This window comes from Agelaius phoeniceus, chromosome 4, assembly GCF_051311805.1.
Source record: "Agelaius phoeniceus isolate bAgePho1 chromosome 4, bAgePho1.hap1, whole genome shotgun sequence".
NCBI classification, from domain to species: Eukaryota; Metazoa; Chordata; class Aves; order Passeriformes; family Icteridae; genus Agelaius; species Agelaius phoeniceus.
The window spans coordinates 74,084,544-74,107,995 of record NC_135268.1 but is presented as its reverse complement, the minus strand read 5'-3'; the positions used below and the strand labels follow the sequence as shown (position 1 = coordinate 74,107,995).

At 50.2% G+C, this 23,452-nt stretch overlaps 1 protein-coding gene across 2 annotated transcripts in view; it reads left to right on the top strand.

Annotated features, from left to right (window-relative positions):
- Nucleotides 1–23,452, top strand: part of SFXN5 (sideroflexin 5) — a 122,077-nt gene that overhangs the window by 65,157 nt on the left and 33,468 nt on the right. For both annotated transcript variants that reach the window (XM_054632981.2, XM_077177931.1), the window contains exons 10-12: nucleotides 6,022–6,112; nucleotides 10,127–10,242; nucleotides 12,705–12,790. In XM_054632981.2, the coding sequence (XP_054488956.1) occupies nucleotides 6,022–6,112; nucleotides 10,127–10,242; nucleotides 12,705–12,790 (293 nt within the window). The remainder of the gene's footprint in view (nucleotides 1–6,021; nucleotides 6,113–10,126; nucleotides 10,243–12,704; nucleotides 12,791–23,452) is intronic.

The following is a 23,452-nucleotide window of genomic DNA, read 5'->3' as shown; positions in this document are numbered from 1 at the left end:
GCTCGCTCACGCTGACCTCTCACACACCATTTCTCGCTCTCCTCTCCAGGTGGAGGTGCCCCTGTGGATTTTTCCAATCCACTCCTTGTTCCCGATAATTGTCTGCGAGGCTGCGCTGACAGCCTGTGAATGGGGTGTGATGTCCATAATCAGCCGGGAGAGCTGGAGCCCTCCCACCGCCTGCTCTGCCCTGTTCGGGGCAGCCAGGAGACATTCGGGGGCTGGAAAAGTCGGGAGAGGGATGGGAGGGGATGGAGCGTGGCCTGGCTCCCTCCTCCATGGGAGCAGGGGGAAAATCCCAGGGGATCTGAGGAGCTGGTGATCAACTTTTGTTTTAAATTAAGTTTTAAGTTTGAAAGGAAGCGGTGCCTGGCTCTAAAGTCTGCATCTCTCTGCTCCAAAGCTGTTCCTGCACGTCCCTTTCCCTGTTCATTCTCAGACCCCAAAGGGAGTGGTTGGATCTCTCAGACTGAAACTCAGCCTGGCAGTTCCTCCGTGGAGCCCCGAAATCGCTGGAGCTGAGCAGCCGTTCCCAAAGGCACAAGGACACGGGGTTCTTGTGGGGGACAAGGACATGGGGCTCTCTGGGAATGCTCCCAGTGCCAGCAGCATCCTGCCCCTGGTGTCAGGAGCACCTGGCACCTGCTGGGTGCTGCCAAACCCGTCCCTGGGAGTGTCCCAGGCCGGGCTGGACAGGGCTTGGAGCAGCCTGGGATGGTGGAAGGCGTCCAAGGCAGAGGGTTGGAAGTAGATGATCCTTAAGGTTCCTCCCGTGACTGTCACCTCCCAAACTCCATGTGCCTCTCTGCAGCATTTTCTCTCTCATTTCACTTGGATGTCTCCATTTCCAGCAGGTTTGTTCTCCTCCCTTCCTTTCCCTCTGCCCCAGCCCATCCCCACCACCCCAGCAGTGCTGCTGCCTCTGGACAGGATCCAGGTGCATGGAAAGCTTGGTATGAGACAGCACCCTCTTGTCGTGGGCATGGCCCCTCATCCTCCTTGCTCCACCATCTCCCAAACCAAGTTTGGTGTGTTCTCAGCATGAATCCCACTTTTCTCCAGCCTTGCTCCAGACTGCACCATTCTCTTCCCTTGAAACATCCAGCTGTGGGGCTGCTGTGGTCGTCCCTGCTGGAATTGTCTTGGGACTGATGTCTGCTCCTTCCCTTACTCTTGCTCCTCTCTAAGTTCCTTCCCCACTCGGATCCTGATTGCTTTCCCTTCCCTTAGACTCTTCCATTCTGTTCTCCTTGGCTTGGGAAAGCTCCAGTTGGGAAAGAGCCCAGTTTTCCATCTCTCTGCCTCCATCTTCACCTCCCAGCCCTAATGAATGAGTTTTTTCCTTCCTTCTCCTAATGCTCTTTTCTCCAGCTTGGCTGGATGGGACTCATCAGATCCAATTAGTTCTAATCCAATCTGGTGACTGGGGGATGAGGGATAACCTGCTTTGGAGCCAGTCCCTCTCTCCAAGTTGACTTTCCAGGTCCCTTGAACAGCCAGTTCCAGTTGCAGTGCTCAGGGATGCCCTGGAGTTAAATCCCCTAAACCAGTGGGGATTTCTCCAGCACAGTCCATGAAGCAATGTTTGGGTGGTGTCATCTACCAGCTAATGCTTGCTGGATTCCTGAGATTCCTCTATTTTATAAAAATTCCCTCCCAGTATGAAGTGAAATAACTCCTCTGATGGATTTACTGCTCTAGGCCAGGTTTAAGAGGTGTGGGCTTGGCCATTGCCAATGTCAGGCATTCAAAACCATCTCTCAGGCTTCAAAACTCTTCATAAAAAGGCAGAAAAAACTTGTTTGTTTGTTTGTTTGTTTGTTTGTTTGTTTTTAATTCCTATGGTTTTAGAATTGGTGTCTTGGTAGACACGAGGTCAGAACTTTGTGAGACAAGAAGAAGGAAAGGAATCAGAAACGTTGGTCTCTGACAGCATCTGATGGTTCTGCTTCAAAGTGTGGTGACCTCACGAACGTTCTGCTGAGGGAATGTTCTTGATGCTGAAATAAAATGGGAGCTAAAGAAATGGCAGGAATTGTTAGCACTCAAGGAGGAAGAGGGAGGGAGGAAGGGCAGAGTGCTGCCAGAGGCACAGCAGAGCCCTGGGTGAGGTTTCTCTCCCACTGGCCATGTTTGATCCCGGTTTTGTGTTGAGGGATGTTAGGAAGTGTTGGTGTCACGTTTCCCTGTGTCCAGGGACAGGGATATGTGTGTCCCTGTGTCCAGCCATGTATCCCTGGGTCCAGCTCTGTGTCCCTGTGTCCAGTCACATACCCCTGTGTCCAGCCGTGTACCCCTGTGTCCAGCTGTGTGTTCCTATGTCCAGCCGTGTGTCCCTGTGTCCAGTCACATATCCCTGTGTCCACTCATGTGTTTGTGTGTCCAGCCATGTGTCCCTGTGTCCAGCCCTGTATCCCTGTGTCCACTCATGTATCCCGTGTGTCCCTGTGTCCAGCCATGTGTCCACTCATGTCCATATGTCCAGCCATGTGTCCCTGTGTCCAGCCATGTGTCCCTGTGTCCAGTCATGTGTCCACTTGTGTCCCTGTGTCCAGCCATGTGTTCCTGTGTCCACTCATGTATCCCATCTGTCCCTGTGTCCAGCCATGTGTCCCTGTGTCCAGTCATGTGTCCACTCGTGTCCCTGTGTCCAGCCCTGTGTCCCTGAGTCCAGCCATGTGTCCCTGTGTCCAGCTCCCTCAGCCACATCAAGGGAGTGCTCTGGAGGAGGAAACCTCAGCAAACCAGGCAATTGGGGAAAGCTGGATTTGATCTGGTCACAGTATGGGAATGTGTACCATGGATAACTCCCCATCCCTGGCAGTGTCCCAGGCCAGGTTGGACACTGGGGCTTGGAGCACCCTGGGACAGTGGGAGGTGTCCCTGCCTTGGATGTTCTTTAAGTCCCTTCCCAACCAAACCATCCTGGAGTTCTGTCAAACTCTGGAGCAGGCTGCCCAGAGAAGCTGCAAAGGGACCCACAGGACAGGAGGAAGCAGCTTCAGGCTGTGCCAGGGAAGGTTTAGGTTGGATTTCAGGAAGAATTCCTTCACCAAAGGTTGTCAAGCACAGCTGCCCAGGACAGGGGTGGGGTCCCCATCCCTGGGGGGTTTCATAGCCCTGTGGATGTGGCACCTGGGGACACAGGGCAGTGGTGGCCCTGGCAGTGCTGGGGATGGTTGGACTCAGTCTTGGAGGGCTTTTCCAGCCTCGGGGATTCTGTGGTTGTGCCAGGTTGGGTGAGGTGAGTCCCCCCTGGTTCTGTTCCATGTTTCCATCACCAGTGCTGCAGACCCTGCTCAGTGACTGGGTGATGGTCACAACAATAAACCTGGGGTTGGTCTTTAATGATGAATTTGCTTCAACAGCGTCCTTCAGCCAATCCCAAGTAATTAAACTCATTAACATCTCCTTGATGACCCTTCTGCTTTGGTGGCCTGAGGTTGAGCAGTTCCTGCCCTGTTTACCCTCATCCCACCTCATGGCTGGTGGGAAGGAGTTCACAGATCAGCTACAGCAATTTCCAAACTGTAGAAAACAAACCCTCATTAGTTTCCTATATCCATCCCTTGTGTTGAGGATTTGGGAGATGGGATTTAATCTCCAGCAACATTTAATTTCATGTTCCCAGCAGGGGGGTTGCTGTAAGTGGGGACTGAGTTCATCACATTAAATCTGGAAGTAAAATGCTTTTATTTCACTGCCCTCACAGTGGTGGCTCTCCCAGACTCAGCTTTTCTCTTTCAAAAGCTGCTGCTCTTCCACTTCATTGCCAAATCCTCCACCAAACCTCCAAGCAGGGGCTGCAAACCCAATAAAATTTGTCATGGACACAGATTAACCATATCCAGACTAAATACCCAAATCCATGGGGCAGACAAGCAAAGCCAGGCTTAAAACTGGCTCCTCGTAAAGCCACACATTTTAGGCTGTGTTACAGTTTCTGGAGGTGTTCAGACTTTGAAAAGACTCATCCTAACAACTGGAAAATTAAAGAAAAAAAAATCATTCAGTCATTTTTGAGGGGGAAGAAGTTCAAGACAAACCTTCACTGCTGTCCAGACTAAGCAGAATCACCATGGCTCTCTTGGACTCAGCTCTAGGGCTGCGTTTGCTGAGGACAAGAGGAGGAGCTCCTGCTTGGGGTCTGGGTGAAAACCTTGGGCAAGGCTCTGGAAATATTTCCTGGGGCTGGAGAAGCAGCCCTGTGCCCATGCAGGGCTTACCCAGCAGTTGTGCTTCTCCCCCTCTTCCTCCCAGGCTCTGGCACGCTGGGATGAGCTGGGATGTGCATGTATAATGTAGCAGCCTGCAAAATATCCTCTCCCAGGCTTCTCTTTGCTTTTCAAACCCCCCCTCAAAAAAAAAATATCCACAAAAAAATTGTTCTTTTCTGGCAGCTTTTTGGTTTTGGCTGATTTTTTTATTTTTTATTTTTAATTTTGCTGCATTTTGGGCTGAAAACATTTCAGCCACACATTGCTCAAGGCTTCCATTTCCAGCTGAAAATTCCCAGGTTGGGGCTGTTGGGTTTAGTTTGTGCATTTGGGGTTTTTTTTAAGGGGGATGAAAAAGAGGAAATATTGTGAGGAAGAGAGGAAGAGTAATTTAAAGACAGAAGTCATTCCCCATGGATAGATTTGGTTAATTTTTAACCCCACATGTGCATGAAGCCAGTTTTGATGAAAATTCTCCCAATTTTCAGCATTATCAATGTGAGAGTCAGGAGGCAACAACTCCTCTATGTTTCTATGAACATCCACAATGAGCCAGATCCGTGGAAAACTATGGAGAGTTCTGCATTATTCAAGGGTTGGACAAGGCAACAAAAATAAATCCATGGTTATAATAAACTTTACAGCCCAAATGTTGGCACTGCATGGGGTTGTGTAGTCCAGACCCTTGGAGAAGGAATTAATTGTGCTGGGCCACCACCACCACTGAAATTTGGGTTTTTCCCAGCTGGGTGAGAGCCAGTCCCAAGGATTTTGTGGTGGATGGGAAAAATGATGGTGACCTGGGTAAAAATCCAGCCAAGGGCAATTCCAGAAGGACTGGATGGTGTTGGAGTGGGTTCTGGCTTATCTTTTAGCTGGGGAGGGTTTAAACCCAATGGTTGGGTTCAATCCTCCATATAAACCCAACTGTTGGGTTCAACCCTCCATATAAACCCAACTGTTGGGTTCCATTCTTCATTTAAACCCAGTAATGGGTTTGGTGGTTTGGTCCAGTCCAACTTTTGGGTTCAATGCTTTGTGTAAACCCAATAGTTGGGTCCAATCCTTAATTTAAACCCAGTAATGGGCTCAACCCTTCATTTAAACCCAGTGGTTTGGTTCAATCCAGTGGTTGGGTTCAGCACTTTGGACAAACCCAACTGTTGGGTTCAAACCTTCATTTAAACCCAATGGTTGGGTTCAGCCTTTCATATAAACCCAAGAGTTGTGTTCAACCCTTCTTGTAAGCCCAAGGGTTGGGTTCAAACCTTAATTTAAACCAAGTGTTTGGGTTGCATCCAATGGTTGGGTTCAACACTTCATACAAACCCAAGCTGGGTTCAACCCTTAATTTAAACCCACGAGTTGGGTTCAAACCTTCATTTAAACCCAATGGTTTGGTTCAATCCAGTGGTTGGGTCCAGCACTTATATATACACAATTGTTGGGTTCAATCTTTCATTTAAACCTAAAGGTTGGGTTCAACCCTTCATTTAAACCCAAGACTTGGGTTCAATACTTAATTTAAACCCAAAGGTTGAGTTCAACCGTTCATTTAAACCTAAGAGCTGGGTTCAACCCTTTATTTAAGCCCAAAGGTTGGGTTCAACCCTTGTTTTAAGCTCAGCAATTTGATTTTAACCTGTATTGACTAAAGGGTTGAGCCCAACACAGCCAAACCCTGCAGCTGGGGGAGGTTTAGTTCTCAAACACTTTTCATGGGGAGGGACCCCAAACTGTGCCATGTGCCCTGCTCCTGGTCATTAATCCTCTGCTCCTCTGGTTTGCTTTTCTCCATTCCAAGGTGGGCCTTAATGTTCTGATCCAGAGAGCCAACAAGTTTACCCCGGCCACTCGGCTGCTGATCCAGAGGTTTGTGCCATTCCCCGCTGTCGGTAAGGAAAAATTCCTTTTCTTTGTGTTCCAGGCGGTGGCTGCAAGCCTGCAGGTGGCCAGAAGCCACTGGGATGGACACAGCTCCTTCCTTGCTGCTCGTGTCCCCCCAGTGGTGCTCCCTGAGCTGGGGCAGGCAGGGATGGGACTCTGCAAAGCAGAATTTTGGCAGAAAAATGCTGCAGATCTGCTGGTGGAGGCAGCTCCTCAGGCTTTTCAGCTGCACTTTGCACTCTGAAGCAGCTTCAGAAATGATCAGCACTGAGTGGTCCTCGACCATTCCAACCTCAGAGCATTTCATTTACAGGATCTGGGTTGAGCTGTGTCAAATCTTCAAATAAGCAGCAGCACTGTGGTTATTTTACAATAAAACACAGAGAAATGGTTCTGCTCTGAATGTGCAGATTTCTGAGAGTCACTGGTTAAGAGCAGCCCCAAGTGTGTGCAGAACTGAGGCTACTCCTGGCTTGGTGGAGCATTTTATTGGGGCTTTATCAGCCCTGTGTTTGAGGGCAGGGATGCTCTGCACTCAGCCTTTGCTGGGGCCTCTGGTTCCCACCTCCAGCACATGCTGAGTTATTTTGGCTTTGTGGCTTTGGGGTAATTTTTTGTGTAAGCTTGTTTATTTACAAAGGTGGTGCAAAAATTGCCCCAGCATGGAGGAAATCACTAAAAAAATGGGGTTTGCTCCCTCTTCCATGTTCCTTTTTCAGCCATATAATGCCAAATTTTCCTTTCAGGTTTTTTTCCTTTGCTGTGCAAGTGCCACATCCTCAGAGCTCTCCTGAGCCCCTTTACCTGTCTGCTGCTCTCACTTTCTCTGGCCTTTCTGCTCCTTTTTTAGCAGAGAATTGGTTGTTGTGTCCCTCCAGCCCTCAATTCCTGAATTGCTGGAATTTTTTTCCCCTTTTCTGCCACAAAAGCAGCTGCCTGCCCTGCCTGCAGAACAGGGGGGACAGGGATTGTGCTCTGGGGGTTGCACTGAGCCTTTTCCTTGTACACCAGGGGATCTGAGGGCATTGTTGTTGCTTTCCTGGGGCTTTTCTGGGATCTATTTTAGGGAGATTCAGCTTTCCTTGGGGTTTTACAACCAGGAGAGCACGAGGGATGAGTTCCAGTCCCAGGAGGCAGCTCTGAGGGGTGTTTGAGTCAAAGGCAGGCAGGAAATCCTTGCTGCAGGCTTGATCTGCTTTCACACCAAGGTGTTTGTGTTGGCATTGATTGAGGACCCATAATTAATTTGTTTAGCCTGTAATTAATTCCCCAGCTAATGTTTTATTTGTCTTGCTTCATTATGAGCCAGGACATCAGGGATCCTCCCACTAATTGCTGGTTTGTGGTATGCTGACCTGGACAAACCCTTCATTAAGATGTGTCTCCCAATTCCTTTTGAGCCTCCAGCCCCCAGCAAAAAGGCAGAAATTCTCTATTTCTACATGAAAAGCCAAACACTGGGGTAAAGCTCTTGCTCCAAAAACCCCATGGATGTAGTCCTCAGGGATGGGCTGGTGGATTTGGCAGTGATGTTTGGACTTAATGATCTTGGGAATCCTTTTCAGCCTTAATAATTCCATGATTCTGTGACATTAGAGAGTTTTCCCCATCCTTTCCTTGCCTCCCTCTGCACTGACCCCCAGAGCTGTGCTGGCTGGGGGCAGCTGCAAAACTGGGGGGACATCCAAGCTTGAGGGTCCCATCCCAAGTTACCACAGGAGGGGCAGCTGCTGCTTGGTGGAAGGCAGCCCAGACTCCAGCAGGGATATTCTGAGGGCTCCACAGAGCTTTGGGAAGCTGGGATGGCTGCTGGGGAAGGTCTTGGTGCCCTCAGAGAGGTCTGTGTCTTCTCCAGGCCGTGTGAAGGTTGTGTTTGCACCATCAGGGAATGCCCACCTGCAGCAGCTCTGCCTGAAGGACACTTTAACACCAGTGCTGCTGGGTCAGGCCCTGCCTTCACCCCCTCCCAAGGTTAATTTTCCAGCTGAAAACCCCAAATTGTCCAAAAAATCCCGGCCAGGACCAGGGGTTGGATCCAGGAAACCAAGCCAGGGGAGCAGCTCCTGGAGGAGCAGAGAAGGCCCTGCAGAGCCAGGGGCTGGAAAAGGGGTTTGGGATTGGGCTTGGGGCATCCTTGGGGGCTGAAGGGGTTCCATGGAAAAGAAGGGAAGGGAAGGAGGTCTTGGAGCCTGAGTTTGAGCTGGGAGGGGCTGGATCCTTTCTCAGGGGTGAGGAGGGGAAGGGTCTCGGTGCCCAGGGGAATCCAAGGAACCCAATTCACCCTTTTCTTCCCCAGAACTGGGAGTGAACAGCTGGCCCCAAGGCCAGGGTGTTACTGGTGAGGGTGTGCTTTATACTGGAGATGTTCATGGCTAAAAAACCCCAGAAAACCCCAAAAATCCCATCCCAAACCTGATCTGAAGGAAATTAAAGCTGATGGAAAGATCCTAATTGGAGAGAGGGAGAAGGAGGAAGGATTTCTTCTCCTTGGGCTTTTTTGTATGTGTGTGTGTGTGTAGTTAAAATTGTTGTGTTTAGGTGATGCCCAAGGACAGATTTAGAGTGTGGAAAGCACCTTGGGATAGAAAGAATCCCTACAAACCCCCAGGAATGGGGTGCTGCCTTGGTGTGGAGCCCGAGCCCCGTTTCCTCAGAGTGCTTTCACAGCCGCAGTTTCCATTACCACAATTCCTTCCCAAATCCTGCAGATGACTTTGTCTGCACTAAAATTTATTTATTTCTCCCCCCCCCCCCACCCTCATGCATTTGAGACATCCATGCAATCCAAGTTTAGCCATAATTAGCAGCGTTTCTGCTCTCTCAGAAAGCAGAAGGGGAGCGGCTACGTGAGTGCCTCGTCTCAGACAAACCATGGAAGCAGCTTTTGGCTTTGGGACCAGGGCAGGGAATCCAGAGCCTTGGGAAAGCATCTTGGGAGTGTCAGGGCTGGCCACCCCATCCTGAGTCTGTCAGGAACTCTGTGCCAGGGTGTCCCTGGCCAGAGCAGCTCTGCTGGGCTCTTTGATCCGCTCAGTTTTGATTGACAGCGAGAAGGACGGGGCGTGCGAGTGTTAAAAATGAAAAAAAACAGGGGCTAAACTTTCTCTAAATGAAAGGCCTTGTTTTGTTTTTTCTCTGGGATTCAGGAGCTGAAGGGTTGGGAACACAGATATTTTGATAAATGGGAAGAGTGGTCTGGTAGTTGGAATATTAAAGAGAGAGACAGAGTGTGCGTGTGTGTGTGTTCCTCTCCCTCTCGAGTGGAAGGAGCATTTGTCACCACAAATCATCCTTGATTGCACAGAGCTGCCTTCAGAGAGGGCTCACCCACCCACCACCCTCAAAAAATTAGACATTTGTTATATGACATGAATTGAGATTAATTAGCGAATATTAACCCATCAAGCAGTGCAGAAACACATTTTTGGAAGGCACTGGTACTTGCAGCAACAGTGGGTTTGTTTCAGTTCTGGGTGGAAAGTTTGCAGGCAAATGTGGTGTGGGGGGTGCTGGAAAATGCCACTTGATCAGCCCAAAAGTTTTGTGGGAATGAGCAGCTTTTCTCTGGGAGAAGTTGGGAAGAGTGAGAGGAGGGGCTGCACATGGTGCTCAACCCCAGCTCTTGGTTGGACTTGAGAGACAGAATTTGGGGTCATCTTGAGGCCTCAAAAGCCACAGGCTGGGCCAGGAGGAGGGGTTAGAAAGGTCCCGGTGCATGGAGTCATTTTTCCCCTAAATTGTGTGAAATCATGGAATGGTTTGGGCTGGAAAGGACCTAAAGACCATCTAGTTCCAACCACAGGCAAGGACACCTTGCACTAGACCTTCCTGTAGGCCTATTTGCCTTTATTATCCCAGAGAAAAAAAAATTGGTTACTATTCTCCTTGAGAATTCCATCTTTTTTTGGGGTTCAGAGCAATTCACCTCAGCAGATTGAGGGGAGGAGATCTGGAGTCAGGGCAAACAGAAGCTGCCAGCGGGGATTGATCAGGGCTGATCCTCCTGCCTTTCTCCTCCTCAGCCAGTGCCAACATCTGCAACGTGGTCCTGATGAGGCACACGGAGCTGGAGGAGGGAATTGATGTGTTGGACACTAATGGGAACATCGTCGGCTCTTCCAGAGTTGCTGCCAAACACGTGAGTACAGGAGCTGGGAGAGCTGGGCCACAGCTGATTCCAGGCCCAGCACATCCCACAGCCTCTGGAATCCATGGCTTTAGCAGCTGGGAGTGGAGGAGATGCAGAGAACACAGAAATTTGGGGGCTGGCCCTGGTGGTTTGGAATGGCACAGTGACAGGACAGATCCCTGGTGCTACCGTGGGAATTCCTTGTGGAACACCCAGCAAAGATCCCTCACACATTTTCCCAAATGAGGAGGACTCAGGCTCGGGGCTGAGCAGCTTTCCAACCCTTCCCTGCCACCCAGAGCTGGCTGAGGGCAGCCAGATGTTGTTAACCTCGTGAACAGCTGGTTTGCTTTCCCTGTCACCCACTCTGTGCCACCTGCCTGGAACTGCTCCCTTCCCATCCCTGGGTGCAGTCCTGGCTCCTGAGCACCCCCTGAGCTGTTGTTTCCAAGTGGGCTCTGACTGAGATGTGGAGCTGTGCTGAGCACACGCCCAGGCACAGGAGTTAATAATATAATGCTTGGCATTTCCCTCCCTCCTTCTGTCCAAGGCACTCCAGAGACAGCAATTAATGTACAGCTCTGCAGTCCTCGGCAGGAACGGGGAGATCTCGAATAGCTCTCCATATTGTTGGTTAACAGGGGGATTAAAACAATCTGCTGAAGGGCTCAGAGACACTTCTTGGAGCCAGTTTTCCTCACTTCCATTAACTGGCTCCAGGACCCGCTCTCCCCTCTCTGTCCTGATGGCTGAAAGAGAAAATGAAGATTAAAAGTGAAGGTGCTGTGAGAGTGATGGAGGTGGAACTTAAAACATAAAATCTGGGAGTTCTGGGAACTCCTGCTCAGCTGCCATCCAATCCCAGCTCTTCCTCCTGGATAGGTCGATCCTGGTTTTTGTCATGTGAAACATGGCAGATCCTCAGTGTGACACAGCTGTCCCTGTGTGAGGGTTTGTTGTGATGTTAGATGTCCCTGTGACATAAAATCATGGGATGCTTTGGGTGGAAGGGACCTTAAATCCCATCCAGTGCCACCCCATCCATGGGCAGGACACCTTCCACTGTCTTAGGCTGCTCTAAGCCCCAATGTCCAACCTGGCCTTGGGCACTGCCAGGGATCCAGGGGCAGCCCCAGCAAATCTGGGAATTCCAGCCCAGGCAGGAATTCCTTGCCAAGATCCCAGCCCAATCTCCCCTTTCCCAGTGGGAGCCATTCCCTGGCTCCTGTCCCTGCAGGCCTTGTCCCCAGTCCCTCTCCAGCTCTCCTGGAGCCCCTGCAGGCCCTGGGAGATCTCTGGGCCTCAATAAATCCAAACCCTGCTTTGGTTGCTCCCTCTGGTGAGTCTGGCCAGTAAGGAAGAATTGTGGAGGCACAATGTAGCTCCATGGTTGGGCTCTTCCCGAGAGAGGAGAGCCCTGCATGTCCCAAATCCCTGCAGGGAATGACCCAGCAGTGATGGGAAACACTTCCTGGAGCAGCAGTGAGGAGCTGCTTCCCCAGCACAGAGTGAGATCAAAGCTCAGCTCAGGCAGGAAGGGCTGAAAGTGCTGCCCGGCCCATGGTGGGATATTTCCCTACAACATCTCCCCTACATTTCCCTGCAACATTTCGCCCACAATATCTCCCCCACAACATTTCCTCCACAACATCTCCCTATAATATTTCCCCACAACATTTCCCCTCCAACATTTCCCTCCAACATTTCCCCTACATTTCCCTCCAACATTTCCCTAAAACATTTCCCTCCAACATTTCCCTAAAACATTTTCCCTACAACATCTCCTCCACAACATCTCCTCTACATCTCCCCTCCAACATTTCCCTACAACATTTCCCTACAACATTCCCCATACAACATTTCCCCTCCAACATTTCCTACATTTTCTCCACAACATTTCCCCTACAACATTTCCCCTCCTACATTTCCCTACATTTCCCCTACAACATTTCCTCCACAACACCTCCCTACAACACATCCCTACAACATTCCCCCTCCAATACCTCCCCTACAACATTTCCCTACAACATTTCCTCCACCTTGTCTCCCCTACAATGTTTCCCCCACAAGATTTCCCATCAGTGATTCCTATCTGGTTCACATCAGTGACATAAGTGACATAAGTGACATCCACCAATTAGAGTCCTGGCTTTGGCCAAGCTCTATCTCTACTCAGATGGGATAATTGATGATAAACCCAGATGTTTTCTGCATCAAAAAGTATCCAAGTCGCTGTGGCTTGGCAATTTGACCCTCTGTACATGACAGCTGAACCTACTTTTAAAGTGAGCTTGGAGAATCATTATCCAGGCATGTTTTTCCAATTCCCAACTGCTTTGAGGTTTGTCAGCTGCTGCAGACTCTGGGTGACAGTTCAGTGCCATCAGCAGAGCCATCCTGAGCCTGGCAGGTCCATCCTGGGTTGGTTTGGGATGTCTGCATGTGTTTGTTTGTTTGTGTTTGCTCCACAGGCCCTGCTGGAAACAGCCCTGACCAGAGTGGTCCTGCCCATGCCTATACTGGTTCTACCTCCCATCATCATGTCCGTGCTGGAGAAGTGAGTCTGCCCAGGGGAAGGGAGGGAGGGCCCTCAGAGGGTGCCAGGTGTGGGAATTTTATGGGATCATGGAATGGTTTGGGTTGGAAAGGTTCTCCAAGGTCATTGAGCCCAACCATTTTATGGGATCATGGCATGGTTTGGGTTGGAAAGGTCCTATAAGGTCATTGAGCCCAACCATTTTATGGGATCATGGAATGGTTTGGGTTGGAAAGGTCCTCCAAGGTCATTGAGCCCAACCATTTTATGGGATCATGGAATGGTTTGGGTTGGAAAGGTCCTCCAAGGTCATTGAGCCCAACCATTTTATGGGATCATGGAATGGTTTGGGTTGGAAAGGTCCTCCCAGGTCATCCAGTCCAACCATTTTATGGGATCATGGAATGGTTTGGGTTGGAAAGGTCCTATAAGGTCATTGAGCCCAACCATTTTATGGGATCATGGCATGGTTTGGGTTGGAAAGGTCCTCCCAGGTCATCCAGTCCAACCATCCCAGCACTGCCACCCATGTCCCCAGGTGCCACATCCACAGGGCTTTTGTTGGGTTATGTTTTAGTCTGGTTTAGAGATGGGGTTTTAAAAACTTTTAATTTATTTTAAGTCTCATGTGAAGGGTGAGATAATACAGATGTTATAAGTTATGTTATTACAATCAGAAGCTATTTCTTAATTATAATACACAAGTGTTTCTTGGCTTATGAGCTTTAGCTCCACTATGTTGTAAATGTTTTAAAGGTAATTATTTAAAATTACCCCTTATGGGTTTTACAATATATCTTTTACAGTTCTAGTTCTCCAAAGTATCTAGTCCTTTTTGTAAGATTATCTTTGGAAACTTAATTTCTCTCTCAACAATGTCTCTCTTATTCCATGGCATTTCTAAGTCAGTATTTCTTATCTCAAGGTTTGCATACAGATGTACACTATGTGAGCCTTGTGTCAGGCTTTGAGAATTTTCTATAAATCCATTTCCCACAGGCTTTGAAATCTCCCCAGGGATGGGGACTCCAGCTCCTTCCAGTGCTTAACAATTCCCTTTCCACAAAGGAATTTCCCCCAAATCCATCCCAAACCCTCCCTGGTGCTGTTCCCTCTGCTCCTGTCCCTGTTCCCTGGGAGCAGAGCCTGCCCTCCCCAGCTGTCCCCTCCTGTCCCCTCCTTGTGCAGAGCCACAAGGTTCCCCCTCACATTTCATCCACCAGACAGATTTTTTTACATATTACATTTCCACATTTAGGACCAATCATTTCCATCATTTCAATCGATTTCCATCATCCATTTAGGACCAATGTCCAGCTTGTTGAAGTATTATACTGACATGATTATTTTAACTCACCCTGACAGCCCAGCAGTTTGAATAACCCATGGTGGAAGGTCAGTGTGAGACAAAACCCCTGAATTCAGTGGAAAACTGTCCCTGATTTTTAGGAAACATGAGAGATTAAAAGGTCTTCAGAGAGATTATCGTGGAATCATGGAATTGTTTGGGTAGGAAGACACCTTAAACACCATCTCATTCCAAGAAGGAGCAGATTCCAACCCTCCTAATTTTGGGCAAAACATTTGAATTTTATTTCATTCTCCTTCTGGACAAAATCTCTGCAGCCTCATCCCTGCTCCAAGTCCCTTTGTCACCCCCAAAGCCAGGATTTACCTGCAGGATCTGCTGGGAATGTGCCTGGGAGTGGCTGTGCCTTACTCTGGAGTAACTTTGAAGTAATTTACTCAGGGCTTACTCCAAGTCATGTGTAGAACTGAGGCTTTGCACTGAGGTGGTTTTGTGTGTTCCCACTGGTTTAACTGATTCCCATTTAACCATCAAAAAAATTCAACACTCAGGACAAAATATTTTATTGCTTCAAATTATTTTATTGTTTCAAATTATTTTATTGCTGAGTACCCACAGATAAAATCCTTTATGTGAAAAAAATTTGGAGAAATTTGTAGAAAATTTCTCCTCTCTAAATTAATAAATTATTGTCTCCAGCAGGACACACTGTGGGTCCAGCCTGGGCCATCCCCAGGCTGAAATAAACCTGGCATTAAAATTGGACTGGCACCTGGGGAGAAAATAAAACTGATGGTGAAATTTGCTCCCTCCTTTGCAGCAAAATAAAACCAGTAAATCACTTCTTTGTCCTCGGGGGCATCATAAATCCTTGGATTGATGTGAGTTTTGCTGAATGCACCTGTGCTCAGTGCAGGCCTTTCTAAAACTGATTTTATCTGTGAACTTACAGGAGATTGCCCTCAAAAAAAAAAAAAATCATCATTTTAACTTATTGAAAGCTTTAATTCACGTTTGTGAGAGAAAATTTTCCTTCTCGCTGCCACAAAACTCCGTGGGTATAAAAATATCCGGGCTCTGCTTTTGCCTGCCTGAATTGTGCCCGGAGCTTTGTGCCTGCTGCATTTTCCATCAGATATCCTTGGGTTCCTGGAAGGCTGGGAGTGAGAAGCAGCAGGGATGGGGAGTGAGGTGTGGCTTGGCCACGCTGCTGGAGCTGGTGGCAGCTCTGGAGCAGCCCTGGGACACGGGGAGTGTCCCTGTCTGTGCCTCAGGGCGCTGAAGTCAACTCTCAGATCTTAAAACTCGTTCCTAAAGGGCTCACTCAGAGCTGGAAGCTCATTTTGGGGAAAAAAAAAACCTTTGGAGCGTTTGGGAAAAGTGTAACTTGATAAATTTAGTAGGATTTGAGTTTGAGGAGGGTGTTTTTAATGGGGGTGAGATCCAGGCAGGCATTATCCATTTATTTCTAGAAATCCCTACAGGGGCTGTAAATGGGAAGGATGAAGGTGTCACTCTGCAGAGCTGGGATCAGGAGCCAAAATCTGGATCCTCCAATAGGTTTGCATTTGGGATTGTGGGAAGGAGGGGATGGTTCTTCCAATAGGTTTGCATTTGGGATTGTGGGAAGGAAGGAAGGAAGGAACTATTCCTGCAAATTGTTTGAATTTGGGATTGTGGGGAAGGAAGGAACAATTCCTCCAATGGATTTGTATTTGGGATTGTGGGAAGTAGGGGATGATTCTTCCAATGGATTTACATTTGGGAAAGTGAGGAAGGAAGGAACAATTCCTCCAATGGATTTGCATTTGGGATTGTGGGAAGGAGGGAATGATTCCTGCAAGTTGGTTGAATTTGGTATGTGGGGAAAAAAGAGAACAATTCCTCCAATGGATTTACATTTGGGATTCTGGGAAGCAGGGGCTGATTCTTCCAATGGATTTGCATTTGGGATTGGGGGAAGGAAGGGAGCGATTCCTCTGAGTATTTTGAATTTGGGAAAGTGGGGAAGGAAGAAACAATTCCTCCAATGGATTTGCATTTGGGATTGTGGGGAAGGAAAGGAGAGATTCCTCATTTGCATTTGGGATTGTGGGGAAGGAAGGGGGTGACTCCTCCAAGTAGTTTGAATTTGGGATATGGGAAGGAGGGGACAATTCCTGTGCCTGGTGTGATCCCAGGTGCAGGTGGGTGATGGTGCTCACCTGGGTGAGACTCCCACCCCTCCAGGGCCCAGCCCCTGCCCCCAGCAGGGTGTCAGACCCCAGGAATTCTCCCCACCTCGCTGCTCCCAAAGTTTATTTTAAGTGGCCAGTTCCCGGCCGCCGTCTCTCCGCTCGCATCCAGGTCTTTCCTCTCTCCCAGCCATCTCTCCATCTGCATGTTTTAACTCCCCCAGCTGCCTCTCTCGTCTCTTGTGCCATTTTTTTCAGCTCTCTTGGCTCCTCTCTTCTCTTTGCCTGCTGTGTATTTTAACTCCCGGGGCCGCCTCTCTGCTCTCCAAGTAATTCCATGTTCCCTCCCACCGCCGCGCTCCCGCTCTTGCCCATGTTTCATGCATTTCCTGCTGCTTGGACTCTGCTGGAGCAGTGAACATATAGAACCAATGTTTATTTTCAGCCTGCATATGCCACGCAGGGAACACGGTGTCAGTTATCCGTGCAGATGTATTCTCATTGAGGTTTTATAAATAATATCCGCGCCGGCAGCTCTCGCTGCGGGGAAATATCGGTTTGGAGGTGTCTGAGGGGTGAGGGTGTCTGATAATGGGGGTTCTGTGGTGTCTCTGTGTCACACAGGTGTGGGGACAGCAGCAGCCACTGCAGGAAGTTGGGCTCTTCATCCCTATTTCCTTTTATTCCCTTTATTCTGTCAGTCCTTTGTTTGGTTGTTAGGATGGAATTTGGGAGATGGAGCTGTTTGCTCCCAGCCACCATACAAGGCTTCTCCAGCAGCTCCCTGCAGAGCTGCAGCTGCTTGGAGTGGGGCAGGCCAGCTCTAAGTGCAGCCTCAGTCTGAGCTCTGGGCTGGAAGAGCCCAAATGTTTGGCTCCTGTGGCCTGGCCAAGAGTTGGAGAAGCTCAGTCCATCACCAGCGACTGATGGGGACACTTTGGGGGATCTCTGAGCAGAACCTGAGCTCTTCTTACATCCTTGTCTTATCTCAAACCTCCTCTGTGCCCCTCAGAGAAGACCTTTCAGAGAGTCTGAAGCACTGAGAAGGTTCCAAGAGCTCGGGAATGTCAGGATACACTGGAGAAGGCCTTGGAGCTGGCTGGGCAGTATCTGTGGAAGAGACAAAGCTGGAGATGCTGGCAAAGGGCAGGAGCTGAGGGAGAAATGGGAGCAGAACAGTTGTGTCCATGGAAGAGGAGCATTTCTGCTCTTCTTCCTCTCCAGATCTTCCTCGTGCAGCAGTTCCAGGGCTGTTTTCCTGTAAATCCCATAAAACCAGGATGTTCCAGGGATGGAACAGCATTGCAGAGCTGCTCTGGCTGAGCTGAATCAGTGGCACCAGGAAAAATGGATTTTCCTGGGGGCTGGCCAGTGCTGTGTGGTGCTGGAAGGGCATTTTCTTCTCTTTGAGCCCTGTTTGCCACTGCAGAGCTGGGGTGAGGCAGGAGTTCCCCTGGCCCTGGTGTCCCTGGGTTTTCCTGGAGACATTTCCCTGCCAGGGAGTGCAGGATGCTCCCACAGGTGCTTCTCCTCCCAGGCCCTGTCCAGCCCAGCCCTCAGTGAAGTTTGTTTGGGCTCAGCAGCTGCCAGCAGTGACACCTTCAACTGCTGGGGCTGTTCCCAGAGTAAACACGGAAACTGCTCCTTTAATGGTGTCAATCAAGCACAAAAACCCCCCAGCCTCCCTTCTTTTGCATCTGCTGTGTCCTCTGGAGGGGCTCAGGGCTGGGGCTGCGGGGTGAGGACCGTGCTGGCCTGGCTGGGTGGGACAGCAAAGCTGCTGGTCTCTGGTAGAGCTCAGATTTCCCAAAATGACCCAAAGCAGGTGAGAAAAGCTGGGGGACAGAGCAGAGACACCTGACATGCTCAGCAGGACGGGGATCTGGGGATCCCAAACTTCCTGGGTGCATCAGAGGGGTGTTGTGAGGAGTCTGGGATCACTCAGGATCCCCCAGGACCCCCAGGATGACTCAGGATCCCTCAGGAACACTCAGGATCCCCCAGGACCCCCAGGATGACTCAGGATCCCTCAGGATTGCTCAGGATCCCCCTGGACCCCTCAGCATCTCCCAGGATCACTCAGGATCCCCCAGGACCCCTCAGGATTCCCCAGGACCCCCCAGAACACCCAGGATTGCTCAGGATTGCTCAGGATCCCCCAGGACCCCTCAGGATCACTCAGGATCCCCCAGGACCCCCCAGAATCACTCCGGATCCCCCAGAAAACCCCAGGATCCCTCAGTATTGCTCAGGATCCCCCAGGACGCCTTAGGATTGCTCAGAATTGCTCAGGGTCCCTCGGCATCCCCCAGGATTGCTCAGGACCCCCCAGGATCCCCCAGGACCCCCCAGGATCACTCAGGATGCTCCAAGACCCCTCAGGATTCCCCAGGACCCCCCAGAACGCCCAGGATCGCTCAGAATTGCTCAGGATCCCCCAGGACCCCCCAGGATCACTCAGGATCCTCCAGAACCCCCTAGGATCCCTCAGGATCACTCAGGATCCCACAGAACCCCTCCAGAACTCCCCAAGAGCCCTCAGAACCCTCTAGGATCCCCCCAGGATCCCCCAGGACACCTGAGGATCCCTCAATATTGCTTGGGATCCCCCAGGACACCTGAGGATCCCTCAATATTGCTTGGGATCCCCCAGGATCCCCCAGGATTGCTCAGGACCCCCCAGTGCCCCTCAGGATCACTCAGGGTCCCTCAGGATCCCCCAGAACCCCCCAGGATCCCCCAGAACCCCTCAGGATCCCTCAGTCCCCGCGCCCCGCGGCGTCTGGCGGTGTCTGTGCTGCCTCTGCTGCCATTTGTAGCACACAGCCCAGAAACCCCCCAGACTGTGTCAGCTGGGAGCCTGGGGCTCGCTCCCGTCATGTTTGGTTTCGCATCTGACACCTCCTCCCCAGCAAACACGGGCCCGGTTCAGCGCCCCCGATAACTCCCATATGGAATCAATTACAGCACCTCCTGAAAAACGCCAGGGGCAGCTGCCAAATTATGCAAAACTCAAAGCACTAATGAAGGCTGCGATGAAAGTTGAATGAAGGTGTGTTTACAGCGCCGTGTCTCCGTGCAGCACATGCACTGTCTGTGTGTGTGTTTGTACCTATGGCCTACTCCAGGCCTACCCAGCCCTCAGAGAACCTCCCCAGCCTGTGGGGAAGGTGAAACAGGAAAGCCTTATCAATATGATTGTCTGGCAAAAGATTTTGAGGATATGGAAACTATAAGTGAGAAATGAAAGCAAGCTTTGAGATACCTCAGTTACTGAACAACTGGAAAACAATGGTGTGGCAGGCTGAAGGCCATGGTATGGCCATCCCCCTTTAATGAAACAATGCCCTCTGCTTGCAGGCAGCTTCAAGGGTCAGAGCAGACCCTACTAGTTGGCAGAAAAAGCCAAAAGAGGAGTTCTTAGGGTTTAAAATGTAACACAGTATGGTAATGTAATGATTCCTATAGGCTGTATGTAACTGCTATAGGATGGGAGTTGAATGAAGGTGTGTTCACAGCGCCGTGTCTCCGTGCAGCACATGCACTGTCTGTGTGTGTGTTTGTACCTATGGCCTACTCCAGGCCTACCCAGCCCTCAGTGAACCTCCCCAGCCTGTGGGGAAGGTGAAACAGGAAAGCCTTATCAATATGATTGTCTGGCAAAAGATTTTGAGGATATGGAAACTATAAGTGAGATTGAAATGAAAGCAAGCTTTGAGATACCTCAGTTACTGAACAACAGGAAAACAATAGTGTGGCCAGACTGAAGGTTATCCCCTGTCGCTATAGGACATGAAAGAACACAAGTGCACACTGCTGTTCTCAAGGTGAAGAAAAAAGGGAAGTTTATTTTCTGACTCCAACATTTATAGTTTTCCAAGAATGACAGTGGATTGGAGGGTGACAGTGCCACCTCTCCAACGACACTGGACAAACCAACAGTCTATCAACTTTCTCTTTCTCCATAAAGGAATGCAAAACAATGAGTTATTTACAGAAAGTGTGTGAGAAAGTTTGCTACAAGAGTGTAAACATCAGAAGGCTACGAAAATCTTAAAAAATCAGGGCGACAATCCTCTTTTGATGGAACAACACCCTCTGCTTGCAGGCAGCTCCAAGGGTCAGAGCAGACCCTACAGCTTGGCAGAAGGGGCCCAAAGAGGAGTTTTTAGGGTTTAAAATGTAACACAGCATGGTAATGTATTGATTCTTATAGGCTGTATAGAAATGCTATACGATTTGTATATTGTACTGGATTGGTTAGTGAGAATCACAATATTCAACACAGAAGAAGATTTATGGTGTTGTAACGGGAACCTCGCTCTCTTACCCTTTTACTCTCTTACCCTTTTACTCTCTTACCTTCTCATCCTCTCTGCCCCTCTCTTCTCTCGGGCCTCATCTGAGCTGTGCCTGGCAGCTCCCATCAGGGCACTGCACCCAGGCCCTTTGCAATAAACCCCAAATTCCAAAAGGCCCCTGCACCCAGGCCCTTTGCAATAAACCCCAAATCCCAAAAGGCCCCTGCACCCAGGCCCTTTGCAATAAACCCCAAATCCCAAAAGGCCCCTGCACCCAGGCCCTTTGCAATAAACCCCAAATCCCAAAAGGCCCCTGCACCCAGGCCCTTTGCAATAAACCCAAAATTCCAAAAGGCCCCTGCACCCAGGCCCTTTGCAATAAACCACAAGTTCCATGACCTGGCTTCAGAGACCTCTCGTCTCTGTCCGTCTGTCTGTCCCTACCGTCCTACCCCTGATGCTCCGACACCAGCCTCTCCCAGGGTCTTCTCAGCACAAAACCACCTCTGAAACCACCACAGGTGTATGGGGAAATCCCAGGAGGAAGGGACATTGTGGGGTTTGAAGGGGGAAAGGGACAAAGCTGGAAGAGAAAGGGGAAGAGGAGGAGGAAGTGTTGTGGAATTTACTGTTCCTTGCCATCACAAGGTCAGGGTGAAATGTGGAGCAGTTTTTTATGCCAATGAGACAGAGCAAAAGTGTTGGGTTATGAAATTGGGGACAATAAAATAAACATGTTAAAGGGGGCTTAGGAAAGGCTGGAGAGGGATTTTTCCCAAGAGCAGGGAGTGCAAGGACAAGGGGAGATGGTCTCCAGCTGAGGGAGGGAGGTTTGAATCAAATCTTGGGAAGGAATTCCTGGCTGGGAGGGTGGAGATGCCTTGGGATGCAATTCCCAGATTTGCTGTGGGTGCCCCTGGATCCCTGGCAGTGCCCAAGGCCAGGTGGACATTGGGGCTTGGATCCACCTGGGACAGTGGGAGGTGTCCCTGATGGGCTTTAAGGTCCCTTCCACTCCCAACCATTCCATGATTCCATGATTCTCTTGTCCTCCTGCAGCTTTCCAGGGTGAGACCAAACTTTCCTACCCTTTGTTGAATAATCTGAGCCAGGGTTTAATTCCAGAGCTGCCCCTGTCCTGTGCATGGGGTGAGGTCTCTAAAACTCCTGTTCTCCTGTGAAACAGCACCAATATTTCTGCAGGGTTATGGTGGGGTGGGATGGGGTTTGCTCCTGTGAATAAATCAGGCTCCTTCCTCTGCTTTTTGGACATCTCTGGACATGGTCAGTAATTCAATTTTTAATATCTCTATTTTGAGTATTTTTTGAGATACTCAAAATGTATCTGGACACAATCCTGAATTCTGTGCTCCAGGGGACCCTACTGGAGCAGGGAGGTGGGACTGGGTGACCTCCCTCCCAACCTCACTCACCCTGGGATTGTTCAGGCTCCAGAAGATGCCAGAGTTGGGCTGTCAGGGGGCTCTGAAGCTCCAGACCTCCCCATTCCCTGACCCAACCCTTTGGCAGAGCAGGCAGGGCAGTGGTGTGAACTAAATCCCTCCTCACCACATGGATATTAATTTTATTTCCACACGGATATTTTATTTTATTAATTTATTTTCAATCTGTGCTGATCCTCTGCAGTGAAACCCTTTGGAAGCTCCTCATCACTCCCTTCCAATGGGAGGTTAATGGGTGCAAAGAGGGATTTGCAGTGCAGCTGACAGCTCACAAAATGCAATATTTAACTCCCCTTCCTCCCCAGCTCGGTGTCGGGAGCAGGGATCCAGGGACAGGAGAAAACTGGACCTCTTGGCTAATTATGAGTCATTTATTCTGAACCACACAAATTCTCCAATCTGAATCCCAATTAAGACATTACACTACATGTGTTAATTAGTCTGCTCTCCTTTTTAAATCGAGCCATAACTCTTCCTAATTAGGAGGTCGGCCCTTGTAATTTGAACTGGCCTGGGCTGGAAGCACCCCTGGAAGTCACACCTGGGGGCTGGACCTGGGATCCTTTTAAATTGGTTGAGGTTTTACTTGGGTGATTATAAGGTCCCCGACAGGGCAGTAATTACAGAGGGTGCAGCTCCAAATTAAGATGTCAGGGCTGGTGTCAGCAGCAATGCTTTGGCTCTAAACTGAGCCCCAGGAGGCTGCGAGGATCTGCTGCTGGGAGTGTCCCAGTGAGGGCTCTCACAGATCACAGCAGCTTCAGCAGGACAAAAACCAGCTCCAGGAGCTGCCCTGTGCATCCAGGGATGGTCACAGCGCCAGGAGCTGCCCCTGTGTACCCAGGGATGGTCACAGCTCCAGGAGCTGCCCCTGTGCACCCAGGGATGGTCACAGCTCCAGGAGCTGCCCCTGTGCATGCCAGGGGTGATCACAGCTCCAGGAGCTGCCCCTGTGCACCCAGGGATGGTCACAGCGCCAGGAGCTGCCCCTGTGCATCCAGGGATGGTCACAGCGCCAGGAGCTGCCCCTGTGTACCCAGGGATGGTCACAGCTCCAGGAACTGCCCCTGTGTACCCAGGGATGGTCACAGCTCCAGGAGCTGCCCCTGTGCACCCAGGGGTGATCACAGCTCCAGGAGCTGCCCCTGTGCACCCAGGGATGGTCACAGCGCCAGGAGCTGCCCCTGTGCATCCAGGGATGGTCACAGCGCCAGGAGCTGCCCTGTGCATCCAGGGATGGTCACAGCTCCAGGAACTGCCCCTGTGTACCCAGGGATGGTCACAGCTCCAGGAGCTGCCCCTGTGCACCCAGGGGTGATCACAGCTCCAGGAGCTGCCCCTGTGCACCCAGGGATGGTCACAGCTCCGGGAGCTGCCCCTGCCCATGCCAGGGATGGTCACAGCCCCAGGAACTGCCCCTGTGCACCCAGGGATGG